Consider the following 24,357-nt stretch of genomic DNA (forward strand, 5'->3'; position numbering starts at 1 on the left):
CAGCGCCACCTTGCCTTTGCGGCTGGGCTAAGAGGACGTGCGAAGACAGGTGGCCCGCAGCCTGGTTTCTGCTTCCAACTCGCCGCTCGCGCTCTTCTGGTCGTGCTTCACAGAGTTCGCTTGGGGGGGTATCTTGTCGGTATCGAAAGTCCTCTGAAATATGTTTTCAAAGTAGGCAGGGTATTGAGTAGAGCTCTCTGTGCTATACAGAAGGTCCTTGTTGATTATCTGTGTTATATATAGTAGTGTGTATATGTTAATCCCAAACTCCTAATTTATCCTGTGCTATTTATAGCGCAGGGCACTCTACTCAATAACCTGTAATAACCTATATGGGAAAAGAATCTGAAAAAGAATGGATATATGTGTATGTACAACTGAATCACTTTGCTGTACCCTGTAAACTAACACAACATTGTAAATCAACTATACTCTAATATAAAATAAAAATTAAATTAAAAATTAAATTAATATTAAAAAAATCCTCTTGCCTATCCTCAAAAAAAAAAATAAGTATAGGCAGGGTATTAACAATAAACAAATGAGAGACTTCCCTGGCGGTCCAGTGGTTAAGACTCTGCGCTTCCACCGCAGGGGGTGCGGGTTTGATCCCTGGTCCGGGAACTAAGATCCCGCATGCCACAAAAATATAAAATAAAGTAAACTAAATCAATGAACTGAAAACATCTTATTCTTACTAAACAGCAATCAAATATTAAAACTATTAAGAGTATAGACTTGTGAAATGTACTCAATATAAATGACAGAATTCAGAGGAGAAGCAAGTGGCTGATATAAGTATAAAATTAAAGTTAAATTCGTAACCATTTCCCCCAAGTCTTTGTCTGGCACTTGGTATCACAGTGAAAACTCTTGGTGGGCCAGCAGTCTGTACACCAGGGAATGATAAACTCTTCAGGAAGGTCAGAAGTTAGACGCGTGCGGATTCACATTTTTGCTCCAATGGCTGTAGCTGTGCCACTCGGAAGCAATTATTTAGTATCTCCACACTACTTTTCTTCACCTGCAAAATGGGATAATGGTATCTGCTTTACAGAGTTTCTAGAAGGATTAAAAAGGGCAGAGTGCTTATTTACAGTGCCTGGCACATAGTAGGTGTTCAACAAACAACAAGTGATAATAAGAATAATTTGATTAGGTTCTTGGACCCGAAGATACCTCCCTATGCTGTTCTACACTGAGGCAAAGAGGCAGTTTCCCCATATATGTCAGCTGGTTCCTTGAGATCCCAACTCAGGTCCCTCAGGACATTTCACTCACATTCTGTAGCATCCTCTGACTTCATGTTAAAGTTACTGCAAAAGGCTGCTTTTGGATTCTAACCGCGCCCAGAGCCGCCAGGCTATTTCTGAGAGCAGGCAGCAGGAATGGCGATGTGATATCCTGCTGTGTCTAGGCCTTGTTCAAGCACAAAACAGACTTTGAACTTTAAACATTTCAAGCAAGTGTCAATTTTTTGTTTTCTTTCAAGGCACACTGTGCATATGCCACTTTGTCTAAACAGGTGGGGAAAACACCAAAACAAACAACAGAGCGCTTGGCAAGCGGCAGCGATCGGGATAAAGATAGACTGTGTGCCTATTCCTACCTCTGCTGAGGGGAGGAAGAGGAGGAGAAAGATGGGGAGGAAGGAGGATGGAGCTCGGGTCTTAGGGAACGTGGCAAACCCCCGCCGCTCGCTCCTCCTGCCGCCCGCTTCTACTCAGCCCTGCCCTCATCTCGGGAGCACCTGACTCCAGACTAAAGGGGGAGCGTTTGAAGCTGTGGTCCATGTGAGCTCTGCAAACTCACATTAATTCCAAATGGAGGTAAAGGACATTATACAAATCTCAGCACCAAGGACCGTGCTAGCATCGAGATGGGGTTCATCCTTCAGACAAAAGTACCCGTAACCATGACAATCTCCATTAAGGATTCCTACTACTAACTTTTCCTCCTGACTCGATTCCTCAAGGAGATACTTAAAACACGCACAAGTGATTTAGGTGGCGTAGACCTGCTGGGTACGTGCTGGACTGGATTTTAACAAATAAGCAATTCCTTCTAAGATCTACTTTCAGGATGTGCTGGACTCAAGCTTGGGCAGCGATGGGCAGTGTTAGCCCTGGCATCTCAGCTCGGCGCTGGGGAGGAGCCGTGAAGGAGGCATTTTAGTGTTGGGTGGGCAGATGCTCAGGCTGAGAAACTTTGGAAGGAGGAGAACACTTCGGAACGTGCCTATCGTCCTTCACTGTCTTTAGAGGACGTTCTCTTGCATCTCTGAAGTCTGCCTCCACCCCCTTATCTTCCAGAAGAGTAGGGATTTTGAAAATCACGGATTCAGGTCTCCCAATAAACCTGGAGTCAGCTGTGAGTCTGCACACAGCATGAAAAACAATCTGTATTAGTTCCGACCAGTGGATGAAGGCAATCTCAAGGTTAGTGTCCTTTGGCTTGATTTTGACAAGGTCATGCTCCTGCACATGATCTGTAATTTGTTCTCCTCTTGGGCTCTTTAAGCAACTTCAGAGAAGCTCATCGGGTAAAGGGAAGGACATGGAGGCGGAAGGAAAATAAATCCCTTGTCCAAATTCTGATCAAATTCCCTACAAGCCACCCATGCCTCCCCTGAACCTCAGGAACATCACCTCTGAAGACCCAGTTCTCCACCTGGAATGACCGCTTCTTTTGTCCCTCTCTTACTGTAAGCTCCTTGAAGGCAGGGTCTCTGAGGCACTCTAACCTGTGACTTGGGCAGCCCAGCACCTACAGACCTTTCAGGTGGGACAGCTGAGTCCACCTGCCAGAATATCTCTGGGACATCACAGATGCTTCTATGCGCTGCTATAGAGGTCAAGAGTAGGGAAAAGCTGTGTATCCTTCTTTCTAAGCTAGGAACTCAAGACATCTATGGATTTTGGCTAGAAAAAACAAACGTACTAACAGCCTGCCATGGAGGCAACACCAAATCCTGGTGGAGAGAGAATCAGGCTAGTATTCAATGTGGAGGGGAAGATTGTTTACACTTAATCCTACATTAAGCAAAGGGCACAGAGCAGAGGGCCACACAGACAATAGAAATGGCTGTCACATGGCTTCACAGGAGAATTCTATCAAACATTTAGAGAAGAGCTAACACTGATCCTTCTCAAACTCTTGCAAAAGATTGCAGAGTGAGAAACACTCCCAAATTCATTCTACAAAGCCACCATCACCCTGATACCAAAACCAGAAAAAGATATCACAAAAAAAGAAAATTATAGACCAATATCACTGATGAACAGAGATGCAAAAATCCTGAACAAAATACTAGCAAACAGAATCCTACAGCACATTAAAAGGATCATACACCATGATCAAGTGGGATTTATCCAAGGGATGCAAAGATTCTTCAATATATGCAAATCATTCAATGTGATACACCACATTAACAAATTAAGGAAAACAAACCATATGATCATCTCAATAGATGCAGAAAAAGCTTCTGACAAAATTCAACACCCATTTATGATAAAAACTCACCAGAAAATGGGCATAGAGGGAAACTACCTCAACATAATAAAGGCCATATATGACAAACACACAGCAAGCATCATACTCAATGGTGAAAAACTGAAAGTATTTCCACTAGGATCAGGAACAAGACAAGGATGTCCACTCTTGCCACTCTTATTCAACATAGTTTTGGAAGTTCTAGCCACGGCAATCAGAGAAGAAAAAGAAAGAAAAGGAACACAAATTGGAAAATAAGTAAAACTGTCACAGTTTGCTGATGGCATGATACTATACACAGAAAATCCTAAAGATGCCACCAGAAAACTACTAGAACTAATCAATGAATTTGGTAAGGTTGCAGGATACAAAATTAATGCACAGAAATCTCTGGCATTCCTATACACCAACAATGAAAAATCAGAAAGAGAAATTAAGGAAACACTCCCATTTACCACCGCAACAAAGAGAATAATATACCTAGGAATAAACCTGCCTAAGGAGGCGAAAGACTTGTACTCAGAATACCATAAAACACTGATGAAAGAGATCAAAGATGACATAAACAAACGGAGAAATATACCATGTTCTTGGATTGGAAGAATCAATATTGTGAAAATGACTCTACTACCCAAAGCAATCTACAGATTCAATGCAATCCCTATCAAACGACCAATGGCATTCTTCACAGAATTAGAACAAAAGATCTTACAATTCGTATGGAAACACAAAAGACCCAGAATAGCCAAAGCAATCTTGAGAAAGAAAAACGGAGTTGGAAGAATCAGGCTCCCCAACTCCAAACTATACCACAAAGCTACAGTAATCAGGACAGTATGGTACTGGCACAAAAACAGAAATATAGATCAATAGAACAAGATAGAAAGCCCAGAGATAAACCTACACACACATGGTTAACTTATTTTTGATAAAGGAGGCAAGAATATACAATGGAGAAAAGACAGTCTCTTCAATAAGTGGTGCTGGGAAAACTGGACAGCTACATGTAAAAGAATGAAATTAAAACACTCCCTAACACCATACACAAAAATAAACTAAAATGGATTAAAGACTCAAATGTAAGACCAGACACTATAAAACTTTTAGAGTAAAACATAGGAAAAACACTCTTTGACATAAACCACAGCAAGATCTTTTTTGACCCACCTCCTAGAGTAAAAGAAATAAAAACAAAAATAAAGAAATGGGACTTAATTAAACTTAAAAGCTTTTGCACAGCAAAGGAAACCATAAACAAGACAAAAAGACAACCCTCAGAATGGGAGAAAATATTTGCAAATGAAACAACAGACAAAGGATTAATCTCCAAAATATACAAACCACTCATGGAGCTCAATATCAAAAAAACAAACAATCCAGTTAAGAAATGGGTGGAAGATCTTAACAGACATTTCACCAAGGAAGACATACAGATGGCCAAGAGGCACAGAAAAGATGCTCAACATCACTAATTATTAGAGAAATGCAAATCAAAACTACAATGAGGTATCACCTCACGCCAGTCAGAATGGCCATTTTCAAAAAAGCTAGAAACAGTAAATGCTGGAAAGGGTGTGGTGAAAAGGGAACCCTCCTGCACCATTGGTGGGAATGTAAATTGATACAACCACTATGGAAAACAGTATGGAGGTTCCTTAAAAAACTAAAAATAGAACTACCATATGACCCAGCAATCCCACTACTGGGCATATACACTGAGAAAACCATAATTCAAAAAGAGACATGCACCACGATGTTCACTGCAGCACTATTTACAATAGCCAGGACATGGAACCAACCTAAATGTCCATCGACAGATGAATAAATAAAGAAGATGTGGCACATATATACAGTGGAATATTACTCAGCCATAAAAAGAAACGAAATTGAGTTATTTGTAGTGAGGTGGATGGACCTAGAGTCTGTCACACAGCGTGAAGTAAGTCAGAAAGAGAAAAACAAATACCGTATACTAACACATATATATGGAATCTAAAAAAAAAAAAGGTTCTGATGAACTTAGTTGCAGGGCAGGAATAAAGAGGTAGACATAGAGAATGGACTTGAGGACATGTGATGGAGGGCGAAGCTGGGGTGAAGTGAGAGTGGCATCGACATATATACACTACCGAATGTAAAATAGTTGGCTGGTGGGAAGCAGCAGCATAGCACAGGGAGATCATCTGGGTGCTTTGGGATGACCTAGAGGGGTGGGATAGGGAGGATGGGAGGGAGACGCAAGAGGGAGGGGGCATGGGGACATGTGTATGCATATGGCTGATTCGCTTTGTTGTGCAATAGAAACTAACACGGTATTGTGAAGCAATTATACTCCAGTAAAGATCTATTAAAAAAAAAAAAAAAAAGAAATGGCTGTCACTGGGCACTGTTTGATCAGAGCCTATTTTTCAGGGTTAATTACTTTGGCTTTTTCTCTCTTTTTTTTTTTTTTTGTTACAATAATTACCTTTTGTGGTTTCAGGAATTTATGAGGTTCTCTTTTATATTCAGAAAATAGGATCCAACCAGGATAGAATTCTGCAAACTGTTACAGTTGTGTGCAAACGCAGGCCTGGAAGAAGGATTCTGTACCAGGTGACAGTGTAGGGTGCCACAGTCAAGTCATCCTATTTTAACAACTACGATGTCAAACAAGACAATTTTCGTGGGCAAAAGGTTCCTAAAACTGCCAGCATCACAAGCTCTTCCTAAAAGCCGACCGGTGCACTTTCTGTCTCTTCCACCCTTATCATCAATGGTTTGGCTTTGCAGGTAGGGCTTGGTTGGCAGTTTGGAGGCTGAGACGCGCAGGGGGTTCCTGTCGCCCGGGGCAGGCGCATCAGCTCCACAGAGCAACCCCGGCACACACAGCGCTCCCAGCAGGAGCGTCAAATACCCACAGCGAGTCCGCTGTTTGAATTTTCGAAATGTGCCGATTTAACAGTCACTTTTCCGACCAGAAATGTGTTTTAAAAACAGAAGAACATACATCGATAAGGGAAAATACCTTCAAATTTTAGTCATCCTTGTTTGATTCATCGTTTGGCTCCAGCAATTAATAGAACATGGAGAATATAAAGGTTAAAGGCAGAATTCTGAGGAACAAAACGTATCTACCTGGGCAGATGGAAAGCCTTCACTCTACAACCATTTACTCAAGTCATTTAAGCAGCTTTAACCATTATAATATCGGCACTTTTATTCTTGTAGGACAGCCTAGACAAAGAATAAAGCACCAAGAAGGAAGATAGTTTAGTATTTCTCCAACAAGCTGTATATTAGAATATCCCTTTAAAAAGAAGAAATGTATTCAGGTTTTTAAAAATGAATTAAAAAAAATAACCAGAGTTACATTTTAAAGGACCCTACATCATTCATTTATGTACATAATTTCTGCCTGTGATTTTGGAGAGCTTGGCATTTTCTTTATATTTTTGAGGCAGTGTGTTTTTCTTTGTTTAAGAACCTCATTTGTTTAAAAATTGTTTTTGAGTGGTTTTTGGCCACCAACTCTTCCTGGGGTTTACTTGGCTGAGATTTGTCCAGAAGCTAATTCTGATTCTTCTGTCAAAGGCTCGATGCACCGTGCGCCCTGCTCTCCTGAAGGCCTGGCACACGGCACAGGTGGCAGCTGACCACGCCGGGCACGGGCTGAGCTTAAAGGCAAAAGAGAGCTAGAGCCTGTGCTCGCCGAGTTTCGGGTTAGAGTTTAACCTGGGCGATCTTCCCCTGAAAGCAAGAGTTACATCTCTTCTCCAAATAAGCCTGGGCGCTCTCCTCCAGCTGGCTTCAGCTGTCTAGGTAGGAAAATAGCTTCTTTTAACAGCCCTTCGCGTGGGCAGGAGTTACAGGTCCCTGCTGACTGCAGGAAGCTCACGTTCCCTCTGAGGGTCACTGTTACTTTGGAGTACCACAACCCCCTCCTCAAAAGGCAAGACATGAAGGACCTTTGCTTTTTGTTTTCCTCAAGGCATCATAAACACAGATGTCTACTTCTCCGCGTTAGTCGGCGAGGAGAGGTTATTAGAGAAATGTGATTAATTTCGCGAGCTCCAGAAAGCTGGGGTCTCCATAAACTTTACAGAATTTGATTTTGGATTTGAATTTGCGCCCTGAGTTCTCAAGACGCCCCCGGGGCCCTGTCTTGTCGATTTAACGGATCCAGGTTTTAGGATGTGTCCTTCGTGAAAACTACAGCAACTCAGACCATCTTACGCTATACGACAGTCACATGTACAATAGTGAAATTTCATGAATTTTGCCAGTGTTTTACAGGGGGCTGTGTAATGTAACACGTCCTACCATCTTTGATTCGAAGGCAGTGAAAAGCTTCAGTTGTTCAGCGTGATTCTAGTGGCAATCTCCTTCCTCGTGTGCCAGAGTCCCCAACACAAAAAGAGGTTTGGAATCTATCGAGCTGCCCCCAACCAGCTCCATACCGCGCCCCTGCCCCAGCTCTGGTGCACAACCTGCAAAAGCGCCACTGTCTCCCTCCAAGGTCCTTCCTCCCACCACACTCCTCCCTGCCCAGGTTCTCTTCCCGAGACAAGGGGGGCCGTGCTGCAGGGGCGGGGGGGCGAGTGTGGCCGGGATCACGCAGGCAGTGGATTTTCACTGTGAGTCGCTGCCCCCCCTCCGGGCTCTTGGCCGGCCTACCTTGGCAGGCAGATTCTGCGGTTTGTTGGAGAGGATGTCTGCGGCTTCCCTGCAGCGGGTGGAGAGGTTCAGGATGGCAGCAGCTGCCGCTACGTGGGTGTCTTCGCCGCGCTGACCGTGGCTGTGAGAGCTGGCACGGCCGGGGCTCGGTGTGCAGATGCCCGCACTCAGCAGCCGGTTAGGAAATTTCCCTGGATTGGAAAAATGCTTCGCTGTTGAAGAGAGATTTGATTAGCAATTGCACGTACATGGATTTAGTCATTAGATAGATTTGTTTTAAAGATAGAACTTCCTTGCATGAAAATACGTGAAGAATAAATTAAAACACGCTCCATTCTCCCCGGGTACGTTAAATGAAGGTTATTCAGAATGGTTTTCACATTAGTTCACAGATCAAATGATGTGATTGCGGGGAAAGAATGCCTATTCTCTTAATACTTTTTTGCATTTCCACGTCTTATGACAGAAACTCCAGAACTCACGTTAGCGGGCAGGTGCGCTGGCAGCGTGGGTAGCTTCAAAACCCATCAGGGACGAGACAGGCTTAAGGCCGGTACGTCCACAAACGGCGTATGCGTGAGGCCCAGTAATCCCAGGGGAGAAAAACGGACCTTTTGTATTTGTTTTCATAATAACAGTTTTTACTTAGCCATGGGATTGCACTGTTTTGCTATTGGATGTGCAGGTTTGTTTCGTGCTTAAAACAGCATGAGTTTTTCTTCCTCCAACTCGGGGGAACGGAGTTGGTGGCGGAGGCTTTCCTGAGCTGGCATCTTCATGCTCGGTGCGGGGCAGTGAGTGAGGGATGCACAGAGCTTCAAGGGGGACGGAAAGGCACTGCAACGGAAAGGCAGCATTCTCAGTGCTACCGAGAGTGAGCGCTGCTTTATGTTCCGTTGTGGGTACCAAGGTGTTACTGAGAGATTTAATGTGTTTCTCTCCACTCTGGGTGTTGGTAAACATCACTCAGGGACCAGGAAACACACCCAGCATTTAACGTGGGCTAATATAAAGGCAGTTATAGCTGTTTCACCGTAAGTAGTGTTTACTTTAAATATCTGATCATTATTTTTCACGAAATAATTTAAAACATTACCAAATGTTATTCCTGTAGTTATAAAAATATGAAAATGTCACTGAATGTGCTACATTTTTAAACCAAAATCCATATTACATGAGTATATAGAACACTCTTATTAATTAGTTTCACCTGAATTCAACATATATGTATGTGTGTATATTTTGTGTATATACCCTAGAACTATATCTATATCTATATTTATACAGATAGATACAATACATTGTGTGTGTATATCCTTCTTTCCTGAGTCTAACAGGTTGTCAGTGGTTACTTATGTTGGCTGTACCCTATTTTTAGTAGGAACAGGTAAACTATCTTCTGGAGTTTAATGTGCTTCTTGTTGGTGGACAAACTCCTTTCAAGTCTGTTTATCCACTGTTAGGTTTTATACGACATTCACGTTCTTTACGAAAGGCGACCACAACACAGAAGGGAGAAGCATTCTGTGCTCCTAAGAGCCCTACATCTGGGTTAACTACGTGTGAGATCAAAGGGATTCCAGGGATTTGCACAACGTTGTAAAAAATTCACGGTCTATGGAGGACTCCAACTGGGGGATTATTTTGCTTGGCAGAAATCATTCCTGGGTTTATTCCCAACATTTACTTTCTCACCTTTTCATTAGAATATTCAAGGACTCTAAACAACTTGAAGAAACTGTTAGTAAAAACACCAAGTTTTATGTGTTATAGTGTCTTTGTGTTAGCATTAGAGAATGGACACGTTTTCAATGTTTCTGCACTAATTCTTAAATTTGTGGATGAACATCTCCAAAGCCACGTGTTTTTTTTTTTTCCTAGTAAAACCTTGATTTCTGAATTGTGAGTTTCTTCTTAGACTTTTCACTTTTTCTCCCACCTTCAATTTGAACACTTTTGCTGATGTAAGTAGTATTTCCATATTTTTACCTATTAAATTTTCATAATTTTAATATGAATCAAAATTACTGTATTATAATAGCTATTGCAGTTTTCAGTGTACTAATTCCAATCCTGGCTAAATGAGAATTAAATATTTCTTTAGAATTACTGTATTTAGATTCAAAAATGGCACCATATTTGTAGAATAATTAATCCACTATTTACCATACTCAGTGTAATTTCATGCAAAATCAGTAGTACTGATTAACTTATTATTGTTACCCTTATTTTATTTCACTGTACAATATATTTTCTCTCCTCCTAGCAGTAAATAGTATATTACATATTTAAATACATGCCCCTCACCCAACATGCACATACACAAGATGCATTTTTTTTGGAGTAAGTATTAGAATTTGAAGCTTACATTCAGGAAATGGTGGTGTTTTTCGGCCTTGACCTGTTTGTACGAGAGGATGTTTACCAAAAACCTGGGCATCGAAACTGGCATAATCGAAAGGTACTTTTCCAAATTTCTCTTGCTCTTTTGACACCGTAGCTCTGGGAGAGATGATGGCTTGTGATCGGAAATTGAATTCGATTTGCTTCACCAAGCTTGTCCTGAAGAGAGAGGGGCAGAGCTCAGAAGAAATAGGACGACACTGTTGGTGAGCATCCCAGCATCAGAAGTTAAAGCAGGTCAGGTGTGTCACACCTGGAGTTTCCCACTGAGCCACGCACTAGGGAAAAGAGCTGTGGTCACACAGGATGGGGTGGGGTGAGGGACAAGGCAGCACTTCGGGCCCTGGGTGGCCTCGGGGAGGCTGCACATTGTGTGTCTGAGTCTCCCATCAGTAAGAGAGAAAGTACCATCCTCCATTCATTTATGGGGATGCTTAAGGAGCAGGTATTTGACTTCTGCTAGCACTCTGAGCTACTTAGAGAAAAGTGCCATGGAACCATCACTAGGGCACTGATAAGGTGTGCACACCCTGAGCTACTTAGAGAAAAGCGCCATGGAACCATCACTAGGGCACTGATAAGGTGTGCACACCCTGAGCTACTTAGAGAAAAGCGCCATGGAACCATCACTAGGGCACTGATAAGGTGTGCACACCCTGAGCTACTTAGAGAAAAGCGCCATGGAACCATCACTAGGGCACTGATAAGGTGTGCACACCCTGCCGCTCAGGACCGTTCGTCAGAGTAGCAGTGAAAAGTCACGACTGGAACTAGTGAGGAAGTGTCATTATATTCTGTTCAGCACAGCTGGCAGGGCCCTGGCCCCTAACAGGGGCAGTGTTGGCACCAGAAACCGGATTCCTGAACTGCGAATTTCTTCTTGGGCTTCTCGTCTTTTTCCCCACCTTCAGACTGAATGTTTTTGCTGCTTTAAGTAACATTTTAAATAGTATTTCAAAATTTTATCTATTAAATTGCCATTGTTTCAATATGAATACAAATTACTGTATTATAACAGCTATCACATTTTTCAATAGAATTATCTTAACCCAAGCTAAATGTGACTTAAACATTCCTTTAGAATTACTGTGTGGATTAAACAAGGGTATCATATTTGTATAGCAACAATGCCGGCCACGGAAAACACAAATGCTGTCGTGCTGTGGTCTAATGCTAAAAGAACATAAATAAATATACTTTCAGAATTTAGCAATATCAAAAATACATATTTTTCTTTTGTTTTTCACCAGAACATACCTTACTCATCAGAATGTCAAAGTTTTGATGATGTTTCTTGGATTAGGTAAAAAACTTTTTAGCTGCTACATCAAAATATTTGAGTGATTAGTTGAATTTGTTATTGTATATATAACTTGGTTTATACCCCTAATATTGCAACAGTGTTCTAGTCTAAAATACTACTTCTCTTTTAAGAAATGAGCAAAATGAAACTTAATGCTATTTCTATGTTTGATAAATAACCTACTTAGGGAGAAACTAGAGAATACAGTACTGTAATACTAACCAAGAATCTTGTTATAAGATTTTTAACCCGTTATTCAGTAATTCATGATCTTCGCTTGATTTATGTTCCTCACTCATGTGATTTTGACCCTCGGCAAAGTCATGACAATTTGAGTCTTGTAATTAAATCTACAGAAGCAAATATTAAGGGACACCATATCTTGAAAATGTTCCTAATAACTGTTTTTCATTCCAGTGTCTCAGTAACAACAATGAAGATCTGGTCATCTGTTGTAATTCCAAAATCACTTTTCTTATGTATATGATTTTTGAATTAATAAGTGTATCACCGCACACTGTGTCCTCATCCATACTTTATTATCTAGGTGTAAGTAAGGTCCTCCAAACTACTGGAGACTGTGAAGGACCTAGGACCAACAGGAGGTGTTTTATCCATAGTTATCAATTTGGAATGAATTTTTGTTTTAAAGAAACTGTGCGCATATCTGGAACATATCTGTGTGCATATCTGGAACATATCTGTGCGCATATCTGGAACATATCTGTGCGCATATCTGGGACATATCTGTGCGCATATCTGGAACATATCTGTGCGCATATCTGGGACATATCTGTGCGCATATCTGGAACATATCTGTGCGCATATCTGGGACATATCTGTGCGCATATCTGGGACATTTCTGTGCGCATATCTGGGACATATCTGTGCGCATATCTGGGACATATCTGTGCGCATATCTGGAACATATCTGTGCGCATATCTGGAACATATCTGTGCGCATATCTGGAACATATCTGTGCGCATATCTGGAACATATCTGTGTGCATATCTGGTGGGACGACCATACAGCATCACATATTTTGAGTGATGAGGGATTATGAGGTGGAAAGGTTACGTCAACCATAAGGGGGCTCCTGCCTGACTAGTGGGAGGGCTTGTGCTTAGTGACACAGAATTTGATTAATCTATGTTATCGTAGACTTTACATTTTTTAGATTCATCCATATTACGTGACCACTGCATGCAGACTAATTTCAAGTTAAACTTCTGGAGGGTCTAGCAGTTCATTTCAGTGACAGCATGATTAGCTGGCCCAGCCTCTCAAGTGGACACTGGTGGCTGGGCATTGGAACGAAGGTGGCCCATGGTGAGCTGGCACCTGGGAGGAGAGGGACCCTCTGTGTAGGCGCTCGGCACGCAGGGAGTAACGGGAACCCCAGGGGAGCATCATACCTGTGACCCTGGTCAGGACACTGCCCGGTTTTGGCAGAATCAAGCTGACTTTTGTCCTGGGACAGTGCCAGTTTTTCAGCTGCAGCAATTGGACAACCAGAAAGACTGTTAAAAAAAAAAAGTAGGCAGATCTGAGTTAAAAAGATAATGTAATTTGCTCTGGCACCTACCTCACAGTGTCCTTGGCAAGCACCAAATGTTAAGTTGTATGAATAGTTCACTTAGCACCGTTCTCATCCTAAAAGATCCCAAAGGTTTTGCAAACTACTGTGTCGACGTTTGTCCCCAAACCTCATCTCAGAGGTGATAAAAAAACAAACTCATTTTTAAAATCAAAATATTATGTAAGGGAGGAATAACTAAATTATTGAGACTTCATGATATTTTAAGTAGAATGCGCTCATCCAACTGCAATTGTCCAACCATAGATGTTAGCACGATAATTCTATGATAGCTTAGGGTCTTTTGCAAAATGTTAGGGACTTCATTTTACATCTCAGTTTAAATGGAGAGCACAGAATGTAAGTTTTCTGGCAATATGCTTATGAGTCAACTAGTATCTCATGACCACATAATCTATACATGAAACACATTAAACGATAAGCATTTTCACCAAAAATATTTATATATATGCAATATATTTGTATATAAATGCACGTATGTGGTTTTAAGTTAGTTGTGATCTCAGTGAAATAAATCGCAATGAAATGAAATGATGTTTACCTTCAGTAATCTGAAGCTCTTGGGTACCGTTTTAATGTGTATTGGATGGGATTCAAGATAACCCCTAAGCCACTCTTTCCAAGGTCAAACAGCTCTGGGGCAGGGAAGGTTCACAGCAGAGACCAGGCTCTCTGTGTATCGCTATATAAATATCTACCCCCGGTCTTCAAATATGACATTTTTTGTTGGCATACTTGGCTGCTCAATGAAAATTTATAGGGGAGTAAATAATGAGGTATTTTTTATTTTTCACTCTGCACGCCTTGAGAATACTTGTCACCTATGTCAAGTGCTAACATATTTGATGCTGATCCAGCAATTCTGATAACACACGGCAAGTTCCTTGTTTTCTTGGTGGAAAGTTTCTCTCGAGTCTCATCCCAATTACCTCCTGTGTGTGTTGCGGTTGCTGTTCACATGCCCTCGTCCTGTGCATCCCGGGGTGGGGCACTTGAGCACATTTTCATGCATGGCAAGAACTGAGCACAAAATAGCACATAAAAGAAAAGGGCAATTTATCATCAATACATCACACACCAACAGACTGTCTCAACTTTGCATTCAAAGGAATTCAGTTACATCATCCACCACGCTCCCTCCCTATAGATCTTCGGGTTGAAGTAAACGAGTCCTTGACAACTTCAAACATTAAATTCAGCAAGCCTGTTTAAATCAGTTTCTCTAAACTTCACGTATGGTTAAGACTAGACTTAAATGAGCCGTTCTCTGCTGATACTTAACTGAAACTGAGAAGCTCATAACCTTCCTTTCATATTGATGTGCTTTTCCTTGGGGGAGTGGACGGAGGGCGTTATTTGCCAAACAGTTCTCTCTGTCTTTCCCCCACTGTGTTAACATAGTCTCCTTTATTTCCTAAGAGCTGTTATTTTGGCTCCTTGTCGGTCGCCGCCCAATCCCCACCCCACTGCCACGGGTGGCTGGTGAAAGCGCACGGCTGAGTGGACACTCAGGTGACTCGTGTGGGCGGGACTGGGCGGAACTGACTAGATTGAGTGCTTTGCAGGACCGTGCCTTTGAGAAGGGTGACACTGAGACGCTCTCGTCACTGTGGCTTGTGTGGCCCAAGAGGAGTTGCAATAAGCAGGCTCAAAAGTGGAGGACGGAACGTGTAGCTATTTCAAAACTTAGGAGCAGCCCTGGCCTGTCCTTTCCCTCCAGTTTCTGCGCTCACGGTGGGGCTGTGAGTGGAGAGACCAACGAGGTCTGCTCTCACTCGGGGCTCTCAGCAGCTGCAGGACGTCCGGGGTGACATCTCAGACACCAGGTGTCCCTGCCTGCAGACGGGAGGTGGGGGACACTGGTGGTGCATGTCCTGAGTTTAGGGGATGCACTGAGGACGCAGGTGAGAAAGGACCGTGGTGACACAGGGCATTAACCAGGCCCCGTATTTTCTGCAGATTCTGATGCTTTGACATCAGGGTCTTGCTGACCCTGGAGAGATGGCCCCTCCCAGGGCTCCCTAATTCTTCGAGAGAAGAAACACTTTTCAAATACAAACCAACCAATTGGAGCCCACACCTGACCTTCTCCTCTGTCTGACTCTCACACTTCAGGACACTCTACACCTGCCCTAACCCCCAGGGCCGGGTCCCAGACAACCAGAGCCAGCGCCCGAGGCCCAGAGCCCACTGGAAGAACTCCAGCTGGCCAGTCTGAGGCCAGCTCACTCCGCTCCCTCCCACGAAAGCTCAAAAGGCCTCTTGCTCCCAATTCACCCCTCCCCGCCGCTGGCCCTGGTGCCCCCCGGGGGCCCTGCCTGGCCTGAGGCGCCCCCTCCTCTTGGGAACTGTGAGTAGCGAATTAGGTTTTCAGTGTCAGCATCTCCTGATCTACTGGCCTCACTGTACCCCAAGTTCTCTATTACTACGCTCTGTTTTAAACACCCAGCTAGATGGAAATTGTCTTGACGCGGAGGGAGAAAACTTGGTATTTCCGTTCCTGACTCCAAACTGGAGGAGGAAGTGGGCAACTCGGTGGACTTCTTTCCGGGCCGGCGGTACTCACTCTCCAGGGGAACCCGCACTTTGTGAGGGCACCCCGAAAGGCTGCGGTGGTGAGGGTACAGTCCTGTCACGTGCCCCGTGCCGTCGCACCCGGGGATGGGGCACTTGGTCTCCCTCTTTTCAGGCCTCGGTGAATCTACAGAGGAAGTAAATCGAGAGAGACATCTGGTTATTCCCCTTCCCTCCCCTTCAGCCGAGCGGCCTTGCAGACAACCTTCTCACTCAGCGCAAGCTTCTGATCGTAAGCGTTCTTCTCACATCGCCTTGAAGAAGACCCTCAACTAAGACCTGCGGAAGCAGAAAGAATGTGTTCAATTTTCTTGGTTTCTTAAGCAGAGGCTGACACAGGGCAAGGGAGTGTTGAAACACAGCGACGGTTTTAAGTTGTCATGTCACAGATCATAGTTGGAGCCTCATTATGAAACGTCAGCCCTACACCAGAGGAGGAATAGGCTCTGGAAAAGGAAAAAAAAAAAAAGAAAAGGAAAAAGGAAAGCATTTATTTAAACCCAAACTATCTCCTATTGAAGGAATCTGGAAAAAGCCAGATTCAAAAATCACGCAGTGAAGAAGCCGCCGCATCTGAGGAGGGCCCGTCTGGGCGGTCCAGTGGGTCCTGGCGGCAGGCCCAGGGGCCCCGGAGCTCTGGGTTTGAGCAGCTGTTCCTAGCCACGTGGGGAGGCTGCCCCAGTAAGAGCGAGCACAGGCGTCCAGAAGGCCATCTCACGCCATGCCCGGCCAGCGGGCAGCGCTGTGAGGGCCCAAGATGCCCAGAGCCCCGCGGTTTGAAGCTCTGGCTCAACGCGCAGTAGCTGCAGAGAAGCTGTTGGTTTCACTCCTAGTGCAGAAGTGGAAGACAGAGGCAGCAGGAAGAGGCCTGGCAAGAAGGCGTTCTTGCAGGAGACTTACAGAGGATGGCAGCACACGGCGGGGGACCGCCGTGAGGGGTCTGCTGGGCGCTGCCAGGAACACGGGCTGGCGGGGAAGGACCAGGTGCCGCGGCAGAGGAAAGGGACGCCTTGCAACCCATGCTGCCGGGCTGCCGAGACGGGGCGGCTGAACACAGCTCGGGGTCTCGGTTTTCCGGCACACACACTGCTGGCTTAGATAGAGGGATATATAAATACATAAAATAAACGAGGACGAACATGAATATTCTCATATTCGTGACTGAGAGGGTAGATAAGCGCAAAACAGAAATGCATTCTTAGAGCCGAAACTGCCCCTAACTCGTGCGCGGAGCGACAATGTCAGGCGCTGGGGCCAGCCTGCCCCTCACATTCGGGGCATCTAGAGGAACCGGGACCGGAGCGGGCAAGGCGGCCTCAGAGACAGGCCCAGCGTGGGGTGGAGGCCGGCAGGCTGCAGGCTTCTCCCGACGCGAAGTATCAGCCGTCACGGACACACGACGCTGAGAGCGAAATAAACAGTCTGTACCTCCTGCCGCAAGAGAGCTGCCGGCGATGCGTACGGACGGGGCAGGGTCCCGGGTGCGAGGACGCCGAGGGCCCACGTGCTCCGGCTCCCAACGTGGCACCGAGAGCAGGGCAGCGCTGCCGGATGCGACAGACGTCCCCAGGGCGGACGACTGCGGGGGGCAGACGTGCCCCCGTGTCGCCACGCCACCCCGGCCGCCGGACTGGGCAGGTGGGTACAGCAGGTGGTACGCAAGGCAATTATCTGGGGACGTGGTTCCAGCCAAGGGGGGAGGAGCCAAGGACCCTCCACCCTAGCGCGCAGCCAGGGAGGGCGGGGTCCGCAGGGAGGGGATGCGCGTCTTGGGTGGGAAGGGAAGGACCCGAGCAGCTGGCCTGCGTGTTTCCTGAGACAGGATTTAACGCCACGAGGTGGAGACCACACTCTTTGCCGTAAGAGACAAAGGTGCATACGAAGGGTTCTGACATGCTGTATGATTTTGCGGGGGTATTTTTTACTTAGTCCTAAAAGGCTGCCAAATTTCAAGTCCGTTTGGGCACCTAATGTGTGTAGAATGCTACTCAAAGTCCCCAGTGCTTCACTTTGCGGAACGGCAGAAACTAACACAACATTGTAAAGCAGCCATACTCCAACACAAATTAATTTAAAAAAAGAATATAGCGAGAAATACAGATCAGTTGAATAGAATTTTGACCAGAACTACTTCTTATGATGTATGAAAAAATATATTTCTATTCAATTGGGAACAAAAATATCCCCGATGTTTGATTAACATGGAATTGGGAGGGGCTGGGTGCTGACACCCTGGGAGAGCGACTTGGAGAGAATCGGGAAGCAGGAGAGGGGATGTGAATTTTGATGGACTTCCTCCCTTGGATCTGGTCCAGGTGGGGCCGCATTTCTAAACCACAGTGAGCGGTTTGGCCACACTGTCTGCGGGAAGCCAGGGAGGGTGTGGGAGATAAGGCAGGCTGGCACCTGACCAGGTGTGGGCTGCCGACTGCCCGCCCTGTGCTGTGCCTGCCAGCCCCTCCAATGCGAGGAGCAAAGATGCCCCACGATGCTCTCCGGGGCCGGCGCCTGTGCCTGACACGAGCTGGAGCTGCGGCTCTGGGGGAGCTCTCGGGCCTGGCTCTTCCTCTTCAGTTTTCTTTGCTGGATGCTGCTTAATGAAAATGACCTTATACTCTGGTGACCTGACGTCCTGGTTTGCCTGGGACTGTCCTATTCATACCTGATGGACTCGTGGGATTGTTCCCACGGCTCCCCTTCACCCCGAAAGTGTTGTAGGCTGTAGGATAAATTATATGGCGACTCTAGTTAGACTAGGGGGACCCAAAGTCTCCCTATTGCTGGGTGGCAACAGGATAGCAAAACTTGGTACTGTCAGAATTGCCGACTCATCGGAAGGCTTGGGTGAAACGGTATTTTGAAATCCTAGTGTTCTCTCCCTGAGAGCAAAGTCACATGCCCAGGGTGCACGGGGATTAGTGCTTACTTAGGAGCATGGAATACTCACAAGAGAAAAAAGCTCCTCTTAAGCTCCCACACCAGGGACGGACGCAGGAGCGTGAACCTGGACATCCTCTGCATGAAGCCTGGAGGCCCCTGCAGTCGGCTGCACTGTTTTGCCTGTTTCTTCCTGGTCTACTCTGGAGCTCCCTGCGTGGACTTTACATCCAAGGCAGGACCTCGCCCTACACACAGGCTACACTGTGGACTCATCCAGTCCCGTTAGCGATTCTCTAAGTCTCCACCGTGCACATTCTATTGCCTTGTTAATTTTTGTAAACAAAAAACCATTTTAAAAGTTCTATAAAAATGACCAAAGTATCGTCAAGTGTTTTAAGCTATGGCACAAATAATTAGTATCTCCAAAGACTGGATTTCATTGGCTGAAGATACTGTCAGTTGCGAGATGAAACATCATTTTGTGTGCTAGTAAGGAAGGAAAAATGATTGAAAACTGAATAACGGGACATGTTTCTAATTTCACAGAGATGATAAGATGGGAAAACTGTGCATCTTAGAATGGATGAAATATAGTATATTGGAAATGATGGGGTTTTGGAATTTGAAGTAAATTTCATCTTTTTTTTCCTGATTTTGTAGTTCATTAAAAAAAAAAAAAAAAGGGCTTCCCTGGTGGCTCAGTGGTTGAGAGTCTGCCTGCCAATGCAGGGGACACGGGTTCGAGCCCTGGTCTGGGAAGATCCCACATGCCACGGAGCAACTAGGCCCGTGAGGCACAACTACTGAGCCTGCGCGTCTGGAGCCTGTGCTCCGCAACAAGAGAGGCCGCGATAGTGAGAGGCCCGCGCACCGCGATGAAGAGTGGCCCCCACTTGCCGCAACTAGAGAAAGCCCTCGCACAGAAACGAAGACCCAACACAGCCATAAATAAATAAATAAATAAATAAATAAATAAATAAATAAATAATAAAAAAGATGCTATAAATGAATCTATGTATAAAAAAAAAGACCCAAAAAACCCACACAGGTAAGTTCCACAAGTTGGGTGTGAGTGGAGCGCTCAGAGCTGCTAACACATCCTGCTGCCCCAGACCACATACTAGTCCTTAATATTCTGTCTCCATCCCAGCCCTTACAGTATGTTTGCACAGAACTATTATCTTACTCTTCACTAAATGACATTATTTTATTCTTTTTTTCTCAACTCTGAGCTGCAAGACAGTATTTGACAAGACTGTAGGGGAGTACTAAAATGGACTTAAAATACACAATTGATTTCTGGATAAATCTCAGCAATCAGGACATCTAACCACACTAGCGCATTTTTCTTGTCAGCGCTTTAGGTCCATGACCTTGATTATCTCTAAGATACTCCTCCCCGAATTCTGTGGTTCTCAGATTTTAGGGCACCGAAGAATCACCTCAGGAACTTGCTTTTAAAAACAAGCAAGTTATGCACATGAAAAGATGCTCAACATTGCTAATTACCTGAGAAATGCAAATCAAAACTACAATGAGGTATCACCTCACACCAGTCAGAGTGGCCACCATCAAAAAATCTACAAACAATAAACACTGGAGAAGGTGTGAAGAAAAGGGAACCCTCCTACACTGTGGGTGGTAATGTAAACAGGTGCAGTCACTATGGAGAACAGTATGGAAGTTCCTTAAAAAACTAAAAATAGGGCTACCATATGATCCAGCAATCCCACTCCTGGGCATATATCCGGAGAAAACCATAATTCGAAAAGATACATGCACCCCAATGTTCATTTCAGCACTATTCACAATAGCCAAGACATGGAAGCAACTTAAATGTCCATCGACAGAGGAATGGATAAAGAAGATGCGGTACATAAATACAATGGAATATTACTCAGCCATAAAAAAGGATGAAATAATGCCATTTGTAGCAACATGGATGGACCTGGAGATTATCATACTAGGTAAAGTAAGTCAGACAGAGAAAGACAAATATCATATGATATCACTTATACGTGGAATCTAAAAAAATGATACAAATGAACTTATTTACAAAACAGAAACAGACTTGCAGACTTCAAAAACAAACTTACAGTTACCAAAGGGGGAAGGGGGGGGAGGGATAAATTAGGAGTTCAGGATTAACATGTACACACTACCATATATGAAATAGATAAGCAACAAGGTCCTGCTGTATAGCACAGGGAACTCTACTCAGTATTCTGTAATAACCTATATGGGAAAAGAATTTGGAAAAGAATGGATATAGGTATATGTATACCTGAACCACTTTGCTGTATGCCTGAAACTAACACTACATTGTAAATCAATCTACTCTAATATAAAATAAAAATTAAATTAAAAAAATTAAAAAAAAAAGCAAGTTCTGAAGCAGTAAGTCTGATGGGATCCTGGAAATACTCATCTTAACAAGCCAAAGACCACCCCTTGGGAAACTCTACGTAACTGGAAGCCTCATCACCAGGCCCACCTGGTGCAAGACCCAGTGGTGGGGGGCATCTTTATGGGCACACGGAACACAGTTTTCCCAAAGTCTGAGGATCAGTCTTCAGGTCTCCTCCGAGCACATTGACTGTCTCATCCAAGTTTGGTCCAGATGTTTGTGGACCCTCAGTTAGAGAGCTTGTAAAAGCACAGGCTTATAAAGGCATTAACATCCAGTCTTGTCCTAAGAAGGATCAGAGCATCCTGCCTGGCTTGCAAGTAGCTTGACACTATTTTGAAGCTCAAAAGCAGTCAGATGATCCCAGAAAGAGGGTGGGAAAGAAAAATTAAATTTCTGGAATTGATTTGATTCATAAAATGATTTAAAATCCAGTAAATACATATGTACTTCTAACATACCCAATATAGTACTTTTTAACAAGTACGATATATTTTTTAAAAGCAGTCATATTAAAAGAAACACAGGTTGGGCTTCCCTGGTGGCGCAGTTGTTAAGAACCTGCCTGCCAACGCAGGGGACACGGGTTCGAGCCCTGGTCCGGGAGGATTCCACATGCTGCGGAGCAGCTAAGCCCATGCGCCACAACTACTGAGCCTGTGCTCTAGAGCCTGCGAGCCACAACGACTGAAGCCCGCGTGCCTAGAGCCCGTGCTCCGCAACAAGAGAAGCCACCACAATGAGAAGCCCACTCACCGCAATGCTGCAACTGGAGAAAAGCCCACACGCAGCTACCAAGACCCAGCACAGCCAAAAATAAATAAATAAATAAATTTATTAAAAAAAAAGAAACACAGGCAATGGTCTTTTTTTGTGTGAGTTAAAACCCTACAAACCGACCAAGCTTTAATCTGAGAACAATCTAGAGAGTAGGAAAAAAAATTTGTTAATTTTCAAATATAAATTAGGTTTTTAAATTGTGCTGTCAAAAAGCTATCTGGGAGAAGCAATCAAATCTTACGCATTTCCAACCCCCCCCCCCCAACTCTAAAGCAATTTTAAATAAAATAGAAGCAAAACGGTGTCTTACGTTTATTGGTAAAGACTTGTCTTCCGCCCACGTCAATGACTTTGGTTTGCCTCCTCTCCCCCGAGAGATGCTCCAGCAGAAACCTGTCTAGCTCCTTGTAGGTGCTGTGGAAAACACAGCTTCGCTCAGCCTGCAGGGCGATCGCCTGCTCCAGCAAACTCAAGTTCCCCTTGGCTTTCTCCGGGGCAGCGGCTTCCTCCACCCCCGCGGCCGGACACCCGTGGCTGCGATCCTGCTCCTTACTCCCAGGGAACGAGGGCTGGGCTGGGCCATCTGACGGGTCCATGGGAACGTTCTGTGGGTCTCTCCTTTCTGTTTTCGAATCACATGTGCTTTCGCAAGAGATAAACTTGTCACTTTCAGTTTTTATTTCAGGAACTTCCAATAGGTCTTTCCTGTCATCCACTAGAACATACTTTGGGACGCTCTGAGGTTTGGTTTCTTCTGAGAAGTTGGAGTCGCTGTCCCAACCATTCTCTGCACTTTCAGAGTTACTTTCATTGTCGTCGGAGGAGCAGAACCGCAGCTGCGAATCATCGATTTTGTCTTTTCCATCGTCGGAATGAACCATAAAGCACTCATCCACTTCATCCCCCTCTGCTTTTAGAGACTGGATGCCACTGTCATTTAAGTTCTCACTTATGGTCTGAACAGATGCATTTTTTTCAAATTTCCCCAAATGCATTAGCGATTTGACCACGAGCTCTTGATAAAGGCCGTATCTGTCTTCCTTCCCATCGGAATTTTCTTGTGCAGTTGAATGAAGCTTCTCTTCCATGGGTTTTATCATGATTTCTTGTAGGGAAAAAAGAAAGCCAATATTTGAAAAACAAGAACAAAAAGTATTTTAAGGAAATTACAGTGATAGATAAATAGATAGACATATACATATATAATACATGCAATATGTGAATATGTGGACTCCATCAATTATATAAACATTGGGTAGAAAAATATATACCCTCTTGACAAAACAAAACAAAACTCAGACCTTAATATTCTGAGAATTGCCTTCAAAGAGACGAGCTATTCTAATTTTCAGCATGTCAGAGCTAAGTTCGTCTAGTTACTGAAATACTCAACCATCACAGAGTCCTGAATGTGAAATTCGTGTTACTGTACCTCTTATATTTGCAAATCTCAGTCAACTGGAAGAAAATTAAACATATGTCCTACTATACATTATAAAAAGGAAGTACTCATCGAATTTCTCTGCTAGCGTGGCAATATATTTTCAAAGCTTATTTGGTTGATTTTCTCTGCCTCCGTAGAGTCCCAAACATACTTTCAGATTTTACGGAATGTTAGCTAAAATACACAACACATCTACACGAGATGGTAACTAAAGAAGCCTGAGGTTCTCGAGACTCCCTGATCACTGTCGTAATTGTCACACGAAGACGCCATGCCGAGGGAAACACAAGTAAATGGGAGAATGAACACGATGGAATAATATCTTCAACAGTAGCTCAGTTTCTGGCCTGGTACCTGCATGCACTTGTGTAAAAAGGAGATGAGTCAGGAGTGGGGACGGTTGGAGGATGCTGAATGTTAACCAGCTGTTCTCAGTCCTGATGGTCAAGAAGGCCTGGGACTGAGGAGAGCGCCCACCCCCCCAAGCGCCAGTCTGTCCATGGGGTGTCCACCGGCCCAGAGCAGCTGTCCATGTCACCCCCTTCCCTCTTGGCAGTGGCCCAGTCGGGGTGACAGATTGTGTGTGTGTATATATTTATATGTACAGTCATCTTCCCCAAGCCTGTCCCGGTGCAAACACACCACCTGAGGTGCAGATTCGCCAGTGCCCCAGCCCTGGCCGCGCACATGGCGGGGTCCAGGGAGCTCGGCGCCCAGCGATCGCCAGGCTGTGAAATGCACCAGATAATCAGGCAGTGGTCCCTGGCAGTCACTAAGACAAAAAAAAAAAAAAAAAAAAAGAAGAAGAAGAAGCAGGACT

The 24,357-nt window shown here is 44.5% G+C and overlaps 1 protein-coding gene across 11 annotated transcripts in view; it reads right to left on the reverse strand.

The window, feature by feature from the left end:
• Positions 1-24,357, reverse strand: part of ST18 (ST18 C2H2C-type zinc finger transcription factor) — a 308,958-nt gene that overhangs the window by 38,618 nt on the left and 245,983 nt on the right. For 10 of the 11 annotated variants that reach the window (XM_082432989.1, XM_082432997.1, XM_082432994.1 and 7 more), the window contains 6 exons: positions 22,404-23,198; positions 16,019-16,153; positions 14,382-14,472; positions 13,271-13,375; positions 10,517-10,710; positions 8,149-8,360 (listed from right to left, as the gene is read on the reverse strand). In XM_082432989.1, coding sequence (XP_082289115.1) covers positions 8,149-8,360; positions 10,517-10,710; positions 13,271-13,375; positions 14,382-14,472; positions 16,019-16,153; positions 22,404-23,198 — 1,532 coding nt within the window. The remainder of the gene's footprint in view (positions 1-8,148; positions 8,361-10,516; positions 10,711-13,270; positions 13,376-14,381; positions 14,473-16,018; positions 16,154-22,403; positions 23,199-24,357) is intronic. The other variant, XM_082432992.1, reaches the window with a different exon arrangement.

The sequence above is a fragment of the Balaenoptera physalus genome (genome assembly GCF_965194825.1).
Source record: "Balaenoptera physalus genome assembly, chromosome: 17".
NCBI lineage: Eukaryota > Metazoa > Chordata > Mammalia > Artiodactyla > Balaenopteridae > Balaenoptera > Balaenoptera physalus.